Source organism: Macrobrachium rosenbergii, chromosome 5 (genome assembly GCF_040412425.1).
Source record: "Macrobrachium rosenbergii isolate ZJJX-2024 chromosome 5, ASM4041242v1, whole genome shotgun sequence".
NCBI lineage: Eukaryota > Metazoa > Arthropoda > Malacostraca > Decapoda > Palaemonidae > Macrobrachium > Macrobrachium rosenbergii.
The window spans coordinates 71,145,799-71,162,660 of NC_089745.1; the positions used below are offsets into that span (position 1 = coordinate 71,145,799).

The window sequence follows — 16,862 nt, forward strand, 5'->3', positions numbered from 1 at the left end:
CAGCAGAAACATTCTACAATAAAATGTTAGATTGAGTATCGAGCATGGCAGAGGCAGACACAGCTCACGCTCTGGCGCGTGGAACTATTTACTCTGGTAAATAATATGCAAAATAGTCAAAATCATGCTCTGTAATAAAAAAACCAAAAGGAAATGGTATCAACTTAGATGGTGGAACTCCTGATGGGATGACATGATGAAATGCAGAAAAAAACCAAAAACAAAACTATGAAAACACGGTGTATCTAGGCGTGCAACAGAAATGAAGATGGCGCCGGGTGGTGGTTACAGGCACGGGGATGAGGTTTGGAACGGGCTCCTCCCTTTTCGGGTTTTGAGATTGGAGAAATCTATAGACAAAGATCTGTAGTGGTAACCATCACCCCTTGTGTATACCTTCGACACCCATCAGGTGTTCGATCCAGGGTCGTGAACCTCTGGGCATTATGGTTAGCTTTTTCTCTGGTATATAGTAATATTTATACCTAAACTGTGCTAATGGACTATTTCACACAAGACAGGTCGTTCTAGAAAATTAACCTATAAATGTTTGGCCAGGCCTACTGACCCTTTACCTTATCTGTGAAAAGCAGGGTATCCTATAATATGTAGTAGGATTTTTATTAATAAGTATTTGTGGTATTAGATTTTCACAATCAATAATGTGTTTTTCATTCCTTGAGGGAAAAATGTTTATACTCTTCATAATGAGGAAAAACAGTAAAACAAAAATAATGTACAGCATTCCCATACATGATCAACATCAGTAATAGTTGGTAGATAATACTGATAGTAAGAGTCGAAATGAAGCATAACATTAAAATGTTTCATATACAGTAAACCCCCCACATTCGAAGGGGATGTGTACCACACCCCCCCACGAATAGGTAGAACCTGTGAATACTTAGAACCCTTCCAAAAACACTTAGAACTTCCTATTTTGATTGTCCTATTTTGATATTTCAAACACAATAAAAAAACTAAAAATGCTTATACAGGTATTATCCTACTCACGGTTGGGGAAAACATATCTCGAATATAGCCTAGCCTACACTAGGGTATTCGGTACCATGTATACATACTGTATATGGTAGCCTAGCCTACACTATAAGTATACTCTGTACATACACAGTATAGTAATTATTAATATCAGCTAATTCTGGAGGTTCATGCAGAGTGACTTATGATAATTCAGTACAAAGAGAAATTGAATAATAAACAAGAATTAGTTTAGCCTACACTATGGTATATTGTGTACATATACGGTAGCCTAGCCTACATTACACTGTACTCTATTCACATATCGTATTAAACAAACATCAACATAACGAATATGCATCTTTTCCATGGCTCTTTTAAGGTATTATGCCTTAATTCAGTGTATCCAATAATATTGTATATATTCTTATATTGCTTTTGTATTATAAATTGCAATCATGGCGATCAATGTTTTGGTTTGGAAATCATTTACGCGGTGTTTGCTTCGCTGTTTTTAACTCAGTTCAGAGCACTTTTCCTGCTTCTAATTAGCGTAAATGAATCTCTAGATACTTTATTTATATGGGTCAAGGTTATTTTTCGTTATACTGTACGAAGTGTTTTTAAGTCGAAATATAACTTAAATGTGTCTCGTTGTGAAATTAACTTAGCTTTTTTTTCGTTAATAAATGACGTTGGCCGTTTGGGGGCGTTTGTTTTGTGTAAAACAAATCAAGATTGTGTTTGCTATTTTCACTTGATTTCATCATACAGTAATATGAGCTTTACATATTTATCGTTTATTGGCGTAAAAATAGCAGTATTATATTCTTTCATGCCCAGTAGTTTTATTAAAATACTTTCTCTCAAATTTTAATTACAGTCAGCTTTCATCCATGTTGCCGATGCACGTTAATTTATAGTCAATAGCGGCTTGAACATTGTTTTCTCAGCTTCAGCTACAACTTGCAGCATAAATTTAGTAGTATATTTCCTTACCGATCTTTTATCCATACCAAATAAGGGTATAATGTAAAAATATATCGGCCCTATTCCACTTAACATCATTTGTACAATAACCTACAGTAATTGTGTTTTACCGTACAATGGTTGAAATACAAGCAAAAGGGCTGTTATCTGATCGGTAATAAACAAAACAACAGTTTCTCGGTCGGTTGTTTATGGCTGTATGCATTTACGCAAGAGTATAATGTTACTAACAATGCTTTTATCATTCTCTGTTACTTTTTTAACTAGAAGGTGGGATAAAGAGTTGGAGAAAAGAAGTTGGTCTATTGTAATTTGGTCTCTCGCACTGCCTGATTATGCGCTGCTGCCTGCGCTACAAGAGGAAATTTAAAAATATTTTATAAATATTGTCGTATCGGTATTAATTGGCTTACCCATTGCAAATCGAATTACAGTATTGTAAGGTGAACTATCGTAATTCATGCACTACCTGAGCATTTTAATAGTTACATCACAAAAAGTGCATTTAGTCTTGAAAATGAGATGAAAATACAGTAATTAGTGAATATTTCTCAGTGAAAAATACCGTGAATGGGCGGATTTTCAGCAAATAATACGTATATATGCTCCATAGAGAAATCAGCGAATAGGTGAGTCTGCGAATCGTGAGACTGCGAATAGGGGGGTTTACTGTATTTTAAAAAAACTAACTAATAAAGCTTCAATAAAAGCTTTTGATTATAATGAAAGAACAACATCAAAAGATGAGTCAATAGATTAAAGCTTCAATAAAAGCTTTTGAATATAATGAAAGAACAACATCAAAAGATGAGTCAATAGATTAAAGCTTCAATGAAAGCTTTTGAATATAATGAAAGAACAACATCAAAAGATGAGTCAATAGATTCTTTCAAATATAATTAAAGAAAAACAACTGTAAATTGTTTTTCCCATGTATTCGATAAAAGTGGCTTCTCTAGCAAGTTTCAGTTTATGAATGCTGTTGACATCCTGATATTTAGTGTAACCCCCAAAAATACTGATCACTCTTCACACATCATTACTACTGTATAGCAAAAGCCACGGCTTTTTGCAGCTAAGGCCCGCCCACTGCTTATGTGACGACCATTCCTTGAAGCTGAATGGTTGGCAATGGTTTCGGAAAGTTGGTTAATCTGTGGTTCTTTTCATCTTCATTAATTTAGCAATGGTTGTTTTACAGAGCGAAAATAAGTTCTGCTGATTATCAAAAGGAAACGTTATATTACCCCCAAAAATAAAATCATAATACAGTACACATCTCCCTAAATATTGTAAAAAAAAAATAGGAAAATATGAATAAAGTAAGGAGTATTTCATGATGCGATGGTGTGGTTTTTCATAAATGAGGTTCACCGCATCGTGGAAGTGACACATGGAATGTCTGAGTTCGAATAGGTGCACTTGAATTACAGGATACAGTAATGATAATTAACATTTGATACTGTCAGGTGTGGTCAGGAGTATAAAATAATTAACTCAATGTGGTTAACAACAAATAAGGAAGTGAGAAGACCACAGAAAATTGTGGTGGAAGGACAAGCCTAAGAAAAGTTAGCCATTTCTTTTACCCTGGAGACACTGAAATGTGAAGCAGGTATTAAGGTGGCTGTAAGGAAAAAACAAGTAAAAAATGCTCCGAAGTTTCTTTGGTGCAATCAAGTTTTTTGTAGTGTATAATGCCAAGGCCACTGAAAATCTTTCGGTGATCGCGATAATGCCGTATGAGCCGTGGCCCATTAAACTCAGGCATGGCCGGTGGTGGCCAGTCCTGTAGCATTGCCAGATGCATGATAATGGCTAACTTTAACCTTAAATAAAATAAAATTACTGAGGCTAGAGGGCTGCAATTTGGTAAATTTAATGATAGGAAGGTGGATGATCAGCATACCAATTTGCAGTCCTCTAGCCTCAGTAGTTTTTAAGTTCTGAGGGCGGACGCAAAGTGTAGACGGACAGACAAAGCCATCTCAATAGTTTTCTTTTACAGAAAACAAAAGCATCAGCTTGTGTAGAGCAGAGCGCGATTGCTAGAGTGGGTAAAGTTTATGTTTGTGTTTATGGGCACTTATAAAGAAAATGGAGATACTGAAGAGGTATGACTAAGGTTCATGACTGGTGTTTAGTAGGTAAATCATATTGCAAAGTTGCTACAAGATGTGTTGCTCAGCAGCTGGAAAATAGTGTCTCAAAAATTGTGATTGTTTGCATGTTGTAAGAAAGGATGAGGAATAGATAGCTAATAACAGGCTAGTAGCAGGACAAAAACCAGTAAGAAGTCCAAGAAAATGATGGAATGAGGGCATTCTGTAGGTGAGGACCTAGAGTTCTGGTAGAAAGTGCACAAAATGAGGGGGCTAGAACTTACTTCATATCTAAAGACGGAAAATCTGACAAAAATTAATTAAGCAGATTTTCTTATATATAAAACATAAACTATTTTGTAAATGCAAAAGCGGGTTTGAAATGACCAAGACAGTAGGTTGAGCATTTGGGTATCTGTACTGAGTAAAGGTGCCTGTGAGTTTTGAAATAGAATTAAAAATAAAAATTTCTTATCCCCCTCCACGGCATATTTTTGCATAAGTCACCCATTTAAGTAACAAGCTCATTGAGTTTGAGAAAGGAACATATATAATAATTATTATTATAATGCTACACACTAAATACTTTCCTACCATGTGCCTACAGCTGTACTGTAAACACTCATGACTGGTTCCTGGATGTGTTCAAATTGTTTTTGGAAATTTAATATATTTTTATGTGCATTCCTTAGATACTATGTGCATTCCTTAGATACTAAGTATGTATTTGTCATGTGTGATATAAACACAGAAACATGAATAATGTTCTGTTTCCAATTGCTGTAGCACCAAAGCAGAGGATTACTACTTCTCTTCCATTATAGTGTTGTGATTAATTTACAATGTGCTCAAAATATTTGAATTTGGTAGGGGAGGATTTGGTGTAGTACTTGTTGCATAAAATGTATTACTTTTTTATACAATGTACTTTTTACAATCTTAAAGTTTCAGGTTATGGTTGTTTATATTATACATTTAATTATTTTCATTTCTTTCCAGGTATTTGGAGCCCTTGTATCTTGCTCTTTGCACGTTAGTGAATTGTTCTATGGAACAGGAGAAAGTTTTCTCTTTTCTTTCCATCCTGAATTCCAGGTGTTTCCTTGGACAGGTGAAAACACCTTTTTTGTGAAAGGCAACAACGAGTCCTTGTATATTGGCGGTGGAGAGTAAGTTTTTTTTTATTGTTAATACTTTTCTTTTAATAGTGGCTTGGTCTAGTAGTGTATAATTAATGCATATTTGGCTCAAGTAATGCAGTAAACATAATACAGCAACTTTCATTCACTAAACAGTTAATGGCTTATGTGCTTTCATTTCAAAGTAATTGTGTTACATGTAACTGTTTACTCATCTCTTTTAAAACTGTCCATCCCATCAACCAGCTTCCAGTAGAGAACATTTGAATCCAGATACTCTTTCTGGAAACTAGTTTTCTGTGAAATATGTATCATAGGTATAAAAAATAAAAGTAGCCAAGTTGTCAGCAGGACATCCCATGAGATGCCTTGGCAAGACAACTAACCAGTCCTCTACATACCATCAACAGAACTTTCCAAAAATCACCTACAAATACCCTGTCTGTAAATTGTTTAAGGTACTTGGATGCATGTCACTAAGGAATACAGTATCTTAAAAGCCTTAACCTAAATAATTAAACATCCTCAGGTGGGACACACAATCCCAGACATTCCCTGAAATAGGGATTATTGCTTTGCAGCATGAGTTCTTTAATTGCTTTCCGTCCAGTGGTAGTTCAGATATGCTTCATCTTTGCCTCAAAGATTTCAGTGGTGAAAGGTACCATTTGTTGGAATGAAGACTCATAGTATGTTTAAACATGGTTTGCTATGAAATTGGACTAACTGTCTGTGGATTGATTGTGGTAGGCTGTGTACATAGGTGTAATTTTTAATAGGACTTTAGTGGCAGGACACAGGCTTGGCTTACCTATACACTTCTCTAGTTATGATAATGCTACTCTTTCACAGTAAGATCAAGTTGGACATTAGGGCAGTTCTTCTGATGGTTTCAAAATGGATGTTTGTTCTGATGGGAATATGAACCTACGCTTTTATAAATGGAGTACTCAGCACAAGGTGCTCTGCGGCTATCACCGACTTAACTATAAAAACTAAAGCCTATCAGGTAGACTAGAGCTGGGTTTAGGTTAGCTCTTCCATTTTATCAGCCGTCTTAGCATGCGGTTCGTCACTGAGTTGTCATGTTAGTTGAGATTTACTATTGTGCTTGTCATGCGTTGATGCCCTTGGTTTTATACGTTGCAGGGACATTGCCCTTCCAGTGCCTAGTCTGCCTCCAGTAGCCCAGTGTGTTATCCCAGTGCAGTGTATAGCTCCTTGTGCTGAAAGGAGGCATATTGGTGTTTTGTCCTTTGTGTGACCCAGCCAGTTGGGCAACCTCCTTTGTATGACCTAGTGCTCATGTAACATCCATGTGTGTGTGTATCACTGACCCCTTCTGTGTGTTTTTAATGGCTACTATGGGAGACCTGATTTCCATCACTGTGTGAGCTAGGGCAAGCTCTGTAGTAAATTTATGTCTCCAATTGCAGTAGACCTGCATTCTGTGTCAGGGATGATTGTGTACAAGAGAGGCCATGAGTGATAAATGTGGGATGGCAATCACCCCAGTGGTTTCTCTAAGAAGAGATGCAGTAAGAAGGGCAGTTCCTGTAGGGAACCAACTCTTAGCCCATCTTCAAGCCCTCCAGTATTCCTGCCCTTGCCAAGACCACCTTCCCCAGTGATACCTCCCTCAGGTTCATCAGCCCCTCCTTCAGCAACAGCATCAAAGGGAGGCCCTAATACGGAGGATATCCTGAAGAAGGTGATGGATTTCTGGGTAAAGGTGGCCAGCCCCTTCAGCAGATGGCAGTAGGTGACCTTCAGAGGGCTCCCATCATTGTCTTCCACCACATGGAATCCAAGGAGGACAAAGGACCCTCGCAGTCATTGCATCCACCATTATCTTCCTAAAAACCCAACAGACATGACAAAGCAGCATCCAAGACAAGGTCAAGGGTGGAGTCTGCAGGCCCTTCTTCCCCACCAGTGAAGTACCAGAAGTTGGAGAGGTCACAATTGCCAAGAGACAGAAGAGTGAGCAAACTTACCCCTCAGTTGCTTCTTCAATGGTTTCATCGGCATCATGCCTAAATTTATCTTGATGTCAGAGAGACCAATCAGCATCTAGAATGAGCAGCAGGAATGGTTTGCCCCACAGCAGCAGCAGGACAGCACAAGAGAGTAACCCGGAGAGGCGGAGTGGATCTAGAACTGGCAGTCATTGTCTTGTCACCCTGCTATCAGTGAAGGGGCAGCAACTTCACTAGACATTCCAGCAGCAGGAGACCCCCATTTTGGTCCTAGAGCAGATCGAACAGGATGCATAGGGTCTTCCTCTGTTTCATTCCTCGCTCCTCCAATTGCCACTCCCTGAAGCAGAGCAGCAACAGATGGGACCAGATTACTCAGAAGGAGATCCTGCCAGAAAAGAACCTCGCAGGCCAGAGCAAGGAGAGAGGCTACAACAGCGGGAGTTATGGCAGTGCAGCTCCTTGGGCCTCCTCGACGAGTAGTTTGGCTACCGCCTTTGGGAGGAAGGACAAAGCAGAGGCAACAAGGGACAGTCAGGAGAGACAGAGGACTGAAGATCCTTCACAGCTGGAGGTTCCAGAGGAGGAGAAAGGCTTTGTGAAGTTTGTCATGCAGATCAGGCAGCACCTAGGCCTGGCAGAACCACTGAAGGTGGAGCTAGAAGATACCACCTTACTCTTGTACCTGGAATTGGCAACAGAAAATCCTTAGAGGTGCAACAGTTGGTGTGACTTCCTTGTCTCCCATGATCCATGGCTTGATGAGGGAGGTGAGCACACTGGTAGTGGAATCAGAGAGGAGCTTAGTGGTGTCCAGGTCAGATAAGCTCCTACCCCCTCCAACACCTCTGTCATCCCGAGGTCGTTGGACCCCCAACATCTGCAGGTTGGCAAACAATACTTCTTTAGAGTGTGTCCAGCAACAGGGCACCTGCCCCAACAGTTTTGAGAAGGGGAACCTCAAGCTCATGCTAGCAAGGGCCCTCTGAGCTACTTCTTGGCTGGACAGATTCCAAGGAGTGTGGATAGAGGAGATGAAGAATGTTGTCCCACTGGTGAAGTGGTCTGTTGTCAGGAAGTACCTACAGTCTGTCCTTCAGGGAGGGCCCTCTCACACACTGTCAGGCAGGTAAGACATGCATGGGCTAATGTCATCCTTTTTTAAAAGGAGGGAGTCCTTCCTAGTGGTGGCACAGAAACAGCCCCCCTACTCTCACCCTACTATTTCCTGCCAGACTTAGTATGTCAAGCGACTGAGATCAAGAGGGAGGACTCTAGGGACATCCTCTTCTTGTAGGCATCATTCTCGAAACCAGCACCAGGTTCCTGGGATCAGCAGGCAGGCTCCTCCCCTTACAGAACAGACCCACCTCATCTAGTAGACGTCCCCCTCCACAACCATGATTCCAACATCAGGGCAAAGCAGGCCCACAGAACAAGGGACAAAACAACCTCAGTGAATTGCTTCATGCCTCCCACAGCCATTAAAGGAACAGGACCAGGAAGTGGGGTGGCTCCAGGTGAGACATCAATATCCCCTTCCCTCCAAGCTACCACAGGTTGGTGGGGGAGGTAGCGAGCAGACAAAGGGAGGACTTGGCAGCAATATATGGCATAGGAGTGGACAGTCCTAATACTCAGGTAGGGATGTAGACTGCCCATCAAAACCTCTGCCCCACACATTGATGTGCCCATGCTCCCCTGAAGCAAGCATTGGAGATAGTAGATGGTGAAAAATCTCCCAGGGTTCTACAGCTGTCTCTTCCGGGTGGAGAAGGCACCGGGGGCGGGGTTGGTGCCTGGTGATAGACCTGTTGACACTAAACCTCTACTTGCAGCAGATGCCCTTATCAAGAAGATGCCCCAGTTGATCTGGGCATCAATGAGGGAGCGTAACTGCATGGTGCTGATAAACCTGCAGGATGCATACCTGCACATTCTCATCCACAAGGCTTCCAGGAAGTGCCTCAGGTTCGTTTCCCAGGGAATAGTCTACCAGTTCAGGCTCTCTGCTTCAGACTGGCAATGGCCCCTCCAGTCTTCACCTGAGTCTTCCAACTGGTGTTGGCTAGGGCACATGCGAAGGATCAGACTTCAACAGTACCTGGAAGACTGGTTGATCCTGACATCCTCAGTTGACAAGGTGGAACCACACAGGAACGAGATCCTGGCACTGTGCAAAGACCTGGAGGTGATCATGAATCTCCCCAGTTCAGATCTCTCCCTAAAGTAGATGATCAAGTACCTGGGGATGCAGATAGGCACCATGACAAGGAAGGTATATCCACCAAATGAGAAGATTACCAACCATCTGAGGGTCTCTGAGCCATTCCTCACATTAATCCAACAACCAGAAAAGCAGTGGCAGGTCCTATTCAGACACTTGGTCTCCCTGGAGAAGTTGATTCCTCGGGGGAGAGCACACATCAGATTCCTCCAGTGGCAACTGAAGACACCCTGGAAGAAACTGGGCAAACCCCTGTTGTAGTTGATCAAGTCAACAGAGAGGGTCAGAGAGGACCTGAGATGGTGGTAAGACCTGACAAACCACCTGCAGGATTTTCCACTCAGCTGAACACCCCAGGAGATGCTGATAATCTCAAATGCATCTTAAAGAGGGTGGGACGCACATCTGAATGGTGTTTGCGTTTCAGGGGCGTGGGGCTCTGTGGAGAGGACGGAGCATATCAACCTGTTGGAGATACAAGCAATCTGGCGGTCATTCCAGCACTTTCAGGAGCAACAGGTGGAAAAGTCAGCAGTCGCTATGAGCGACAGCACAATGGTAACCTACATGAACAAGCAAGAGGGTACTATCACCTTGGAGCTGAACAATCTGACAGTAGAAATGCACAACTGGTCGGAGTCCCAGGGAATGGACCTGACTGCCATGTACATCCCAGTCAACCAACCAAGCAAATTGGATCAGGTAGTAGGCACTAAGTGGTCCCTAAATCAGGCAGTAGCCAACAGGTTGATGGGATTGTGGCAGGGACCAATGATTGATCTTTCTGCCACAGCAAGGAATGCCAAGCCCCCTTGTACTGTTTTCCAGTTCCCAACCAAAGGGCAGCAATGCAGGATGCCTTCCAACAACCATGGAACTACATGGACAAGTATGCCTTCCCTCCCTTCATTTAATTGAGGAAGGTGATAAATAGGTTCTTTGTGTCTCAGGGGCCAAAAAAAAAGTTTAAGTATATCTTAGTTTAACCAGACCACTGAGTTGATTAACAGCTCTTCTAGGGCTGGCCCAAAGGATTAGATTTATTTAACGTGGCTAGAGAACCAATTGGTTACCTAGCAACGGGACCGAGAGCTTATTGTGGAATCCGAACCACATTATAGCGAGAAATGAATTTCTATCACCAGAAACAAATTCCTCTTGTTCTTCACTGGCCGGTCGGAGATTTGAACTCGCGACCAACAGAGTGGTAGCTGAGAACGGAACCCGCTCACCCAGCGAGGAATTCTCAGGGGCCGAGAATGACATTGATGGCACCCCAGTGGCCTCAAGCAGACATCCTCCACTTCCTAGTAAATGTGCAAAGAGAGGTTCCTGAGGGCCCTGACCTTCTGCTTCAGGAGCACAATGTGAGGTACCATCAACCAGTAGGCTACCTCCAGCTTCATGATTGGAGACTATCAAGGAGCTCAGTGGAAAAGGAAGGATTTTCAATGGTCTGCGGAGGTCATTGCTGAAACCCTCAGGCCCTCATCTGCCAGGGTTTACCAAGGAAAATGGACTTTCTTCTGTTATTGGTGCTATGAGAGGGACTACAATCCACTCAAGACTACTGTGAGGGAAGTAGCAGACTTCCTGGCATACCTGTGTGGGGAGAACGCCCTCTCCTAAGAATGGGATATCTAGGGAAGTGTACTTTACTTGTCACAAGAATTGCTTTACTCGTCTTGCTCAATGATGCATTCAGTAATTTGCCAAACCACAGGTTGGATGGATGAAGAGAACTACAGTACTTTGACTAAATTTAATGCACAAAATGTAAATCAGTGCCTTTCCCAGAGCCTATTATTAAACTTTACAGTACTAAGAAGTGATTGGTTGACATGTCATCTGGTGTCATAATTACAAGGGTCATTAATGCCAAAACAGTTTTTATTTCTTAGCATGAAAAATATATAAACATGGATAAAATAAATTAGCAATTCCCATATATGGTACATGTTGGCTTATAATAATTTTTTAATTCCCCTGTTGGTGTTCATCGTAGCTGCTTGAGTATTACAACAGCTGTTTTTGTATTACTGTACACCAAGACTCCACATTCCTCTTCCTTGAGTTTTTCTCATTTCCTGCATATTTGTGCCGTGTGATTTTGAAATTACACGCACACTTATGTCTAAGAGATAGAAAAAGGGCTCTGGCAGCTTGACATGTATGACACCTGGAGCCTCGGATACCCTTATGGGCCGGGCTAAAATGTACATTAAGAACACCCTGAGACTGGGCAAACTTTGAGGTCAGCCACTTTATAAAAAAAAAAATGAATGGAAAGAGGATGATATGGAAATGCATATGGTATAAGGAAAAAATTCAGAAAAATTTTCTGTACCTTCCACAGGAAGTTGATAGTGAACATTTCCAACCGTGTGCAGGGCCTCTTTTCCATTACTCTTGTACAATTCTCTTGTATATCATAATTTCTAATAATTTTTTTGATAAATTACAATTAAAGCTCACTTATTACCATAAGAGATATGAACTAAAATCAGCAACAGTCCCTGAATATATTTATGGTAAAATATTTACGAGATGTACAGTATGTACTGGGATGGGTAGATGTACCTTTTTGTGAGTTATGCATGTCCTTTCTAATGTTTTTTTTGTACTTTGCATAATTACAATTACAGCTGACATTCTATCATAAATAACAGGAACTAAAACCAGCATCAATCCTTATGTGTATTTGTGAGAAAATATATGCAAGGTGTCCTGGGGTGGGGAGATGTAGTACATTGCCCCATGAAGTCTCAAGTCACCCTAAGCTGAGGTGTTTGTTGTTATAAGAGTTTGGAAGTTTTTCTGCACAATTTGCTCAACTGCATGGTGGAAAATATAAATTCTCACCTGAACCATTCTGGATCGAACCCCCAAAGCTATTCTCAAGGTTCACTTGACCAGGACCAGACACAAATGGTTAATGTGTTATGCAGACCTGGGAACATCAGAACAGAATTTGTATACTGAGCCTTACTGCAGCTGGTTTCCTTTTCTTGTTGCCTTCTGTTTTCTAGGAACAAAGCTTTTTGTGAAGTGTTGGCAAATAGTTCCCGTGCCGTCATAACAGTTATTGTGGAGTATTTGGTATATTGACAGTTCTCAGCATCACTAAATTAGATTTAGTACTTAAAGATGATTAGGCCACTTTTGGTTAACTAGTTGACAGTTTTGAAGTTAGTTCGTTTCCTGTTCATGTTAGTTAACTTTAGTAGGCATTTTATTTTTATATACAAGTTTAATTTTTGTTGTTGTGTAAGAAGGGTGGTAGCTTTTCCTATCATTAAGTATTTGTTCACATTTTGTACTGTGCTTTCCTGTTGGATGCTTCATTAAACTTGCCCAGGTTTGCCAGAGATAGCCTTACATCTAATGCATATCAGTGTTTGTGGCTGCATCTGCAAGCTGTGCTGGGACTAGTCACTTGGTCAAGGTGTCTTTAGTCATGATATTGGCATAGAATCACAGCCAGTCACTGAAAAGGATTTTGTATTGGTGCAAAGTAGGTACTCAGCAGATGTTCCACCCATGACTTGGAAAGTTGTTTAGGACCATTACCAAGCCAGCAACCACTTCAGGTGTTGTGCTTCTAACCTGAAGGATCACAAACAATAATAGCTCAATATGGTAAGCAGTTGTGACCACAGGACTTGAAAATAAAGGTTCATATGAGTCTTGACAAAAGCCATTGTCCATGGTTTTCGTTAAACAGCTGGATGAGGGTGAACCTGAAGCAGCCATGGCCCTGTGGGACAAGGCTTATTTTAGAAGCAATGGCTTGGGTCTGCAACATTTTCAATATAGAGAGGGGTAGGTGGCAAAGGAGTTGGTTTCAGCCATGAAGCACAGTCAGCCAGCTTCTGGTTCTTTCATATCCACTTAGGCTCTGTCATATCCAAGACCCCGTTATGCAGGCACACCTTCCTTTAACTGCAACTGAGGTCCTTTCCAAGCAGGCTTCAGATTTTTTGTGTTCTTCCTTTGCAAACTTCATGAAAGTAGAGATAGACACAACAGAGCATATTTTTACATCATGATGATGATGTATAAAACTGACTGGAAATATACCAGTTGCACACAAGATGAATTTCTTCATTTGAATTTTGTGATAAAACTATTAAAATACTCGCGTATAAGTATTTTTAGAGGGTTTTTTGTGTTTGAACTATCAAAACAGGCAGTTCTGAGTGTTTTTACAGGGGTTTTAAGTATTCGTGGATTTTAGCTATTTGTGGGGGTAGTGTGGTACTCATCCCCGCAAACATGGGGGTTTACTGTATAGCTGAACTATACACACTAAATATTGAAAAGTTATAAGATATATATATTTTAATACTCTTTCCCCCCTTCTTTTCCCAGCCCGAGAAGAACCCTAAAAGAGTTCAGAGGTCTGGTTAAACAAATTTATAACTAACTAACTAACAATCAAAATTTAGTATGGAAGAAATAGATTGTGCCCATTCAAATTCTAAAATACTTGCTCCTGTTAGAGATAACATTTATTTCCAAATTATCAAACCTCTAATATTATTAGCCAGGTCTTGCAAATTTCGAAATTATCAAACATCTAATGTTATTAGCTAGGTCTTGCAATTTTGTAATCATTTGTGGCTCAGAATTTTGTTCCCCGAAGAATGGTGTAATGCGATAATTCTTTCCATATCCAAACGAGGAAAAGACCTATAGAGAAAATGGTGAATGTGCAACTCTCTTGGCATATATTTTAAAATAACACTAATGCCTACCCAGTTTAGATAACAGAACAAAGGAGCTATTATAGATTCACTTTCCCATCTGGATGATCACAACCATAGAGGATTTTATTATTGACAAATTATAGCTATACACAAGGTCACTCCCCAGTTTTCTTAAACTTCCCAATAGACCATACCTCAGGGTACAAACATTATGTTTATTCAGAGACCTCCTAATTTGTAAATTGAGCTCCATGGGGAAATGTTCTTAGTAGTACCCTCTATAATGGTAGTAAATGATGTCTAGTCAACTTCAGGTTGAAATAAAAACATTTACTTGGACAATTTTGCTGTACAGGCATCAAACATGAGATGTGCTGAACATATCACATTGGCTTCATCAGTGGGTTTGTAATTCTCCACAGAAAATACCACTGCAGTTATGTTCTATAAAAAATGTGAAGTGAAAAAATAACAGGTTGACTCTATAAGTGCTATAGAAACCTTTCAGCATTATAATTCAAAAAATACCTTTCCACAATAAATTAAATTTTCACTTCACAAACTATATGGTGATTATAAAAGTGTAGAAATATGTTGGATTCTTGGCCACCTTGGCATTAAAGGAAATGAAGAGCTGTTAAAGCAGCTAATATTGCAATTACTTTCATGTAGATATTCCTACTAATGAGTGCATAACATCTCTAAATTACTGTCATACCTCAGTTAACAGATTAATCCACTCCAGAAGGCTGCCGTTTAACCAAATTGCCCTTATACCAAGCTAATTTTTCCCATAAGAATTAATGTGAATGGGATTACTGTAATCCATTCCAAACCTCTAAAAATACAAGTAAAAGCATTTAACTCTAATTTAGCAAGCTTAACTGCAGAAATTTTAAAGTAAATAGATGAACCATTCAAATTTGTTCTCACCTAATCTGTAATTTAGAGAGTTGATGGCCATGTGGAAGGTGGTGTGCTTCTGGGGTTTGGAGAGATGATGGACGAGTGGGAATTGGTATGCTTTTGGTGTTATTTCTCTTTTCTGTCTCTTTCTGCTGCTTTTTTCTTGGCTCTCACTTTGTTTCTTTCTCACACAAAACTTGTCCAGTGATGTTTGTATTTTGCCTGCACTGTAAAATGTTCTTAAAGTGAGAGAGAGCATTGTTATTCAGCAGATTTACATTATAAGTTTATTACAGCTTTGTCAGGTCGGTATTTTTTTTTTTTTTTAGGAAACTTTCAGTTCCCTCCATTTTGCAGATATTTCCTTTATTAAAGAACTAGGGACATCCTCATTTCTGTCCTCATCCTCTGACGACAATTCCGTAGCTGTTGTCTGTTGCTGTTTCCTCTGAAGTTTCTGTGGTGACCTCTGCTTTGTGCTCTTCCACCAACTCCTGCACATCATCATCACTGACCTCCAAGTCCATGAACTTGCCCAGAGACACAGTATCCTCAACAACAGGACCATCCTTGCTGGCATCTCTTGCTTTCTTGGGAGCCCTGATGATTTGCATAATTAGTGCGCTTAGCACTTCAATATGTAATATGGAAAAAAACTCAGTTTAGCAGAGATTTGCACTGAGCAAGACAAATTCATAGATAGAACTCTTCCCTTTGTTTTAGCTGGGAACCACACATACATGATGCTATCCCATACATGTTCTGGTGGGTCAAACAGGTTGTCTCTATCCATCCTTTAACTGAACAAACATCCATGAAAGGAAACGGATTTTTCCTTGGACAAAACATCCTTTAACCAAATTTTCCATTAGCAAGACATCCGTTACTCAAGGTATGATTGTATAATCAAGAATTGTTTAATGAATACTGTAGCCCACATGATCCAATCCCAGTATGTAGAGATTTTAGTGTAACAATGCTGTAATTAAATGCTTTTTGTGTGGATGTCAAAAATATAATGGACAACAAATGTCGAATTTGTTAAACAAATTGATTGAAGAAATTTTGTCAATCATAATCATTTTCAGCTACCCAATTACAACACAGTACAAGATTTTTAATTAGCTGTAATTTAATAAAATCTAACCCTTATCATTAGTAAAGACAAATCCTTTGGGCTAGCCTTGCAAGGTCTAAATAAACTAGCTCAGTAGTCAGGTTAAACTACTTAAAATAAATAAATCACACAAAACTTCATAAATACCTTCATAAATACAAAAAACTAAACCTTACACCAAAGACTGAAAATATGAACTCGCCAGGAAAAAAACTCCTAACAGCAGACAGTTTGGCTTTTCAAAAGAAAGACTACATTTTCTGGAAGACTTGCAGTCACTGAAGGCAGGTAATCAGTCAGCAAAGATCAACACACAACTTAAAAAAAAAAGCTATGAAATATTCTTAAATGTACACTATTTGCAAAAAAAAAAAAATTTGGACAAATTAACCAATTTTCACCAATACTGGTACTTTGGTACCCGTCTATACGCAGAGAGTATTGTGTTTGCATTGCAACAAAAGCAGCTTTTTTGTTTTGAAAATGCTGAAAAAAAATTTGATGCCAAAGGTGTCACCAAGTATTGCCAAGTACTATACTGTATTAAAAATTAGTAGTTTAAGTTTTGCCTGTACACGGTGAATCCTGGAGTGGGAGCATGGCAGTCAGACAGTTCTTGTTTTTGGAGTTCAGCCTCATACCCAGTAGTCTACACTATGCACTGATAGATTTTAAAAATTAAAGCTCTCATCTGGGGGAGAGAAGAAAACTGCAA

At 39.9% G+C, this 16,862-nt stretch overlaps 1 protein-coding gene across 1 annotated transcript in view; it reads left to right on the top strand.

Moving 5' to 3' along the window:
* mtd (mustard) overlaps positions 1–16,862 on the top strand; it is a 1,060,402-nt gene that overhangs the window by 1,030,328 nt on the left and 13,212 nt on the right. Inside the window, exon 21 of the mRNA XM_067104583.1 lies at positions 5,070–5,239. Within this exon, the coding sequence (XP_066960684.1) occupies positions 5,070–5,239 (170 nt within the window). The remainder of the gene's footprint in view (positions 1–5,069; positions 5,240–16,862) is intronic.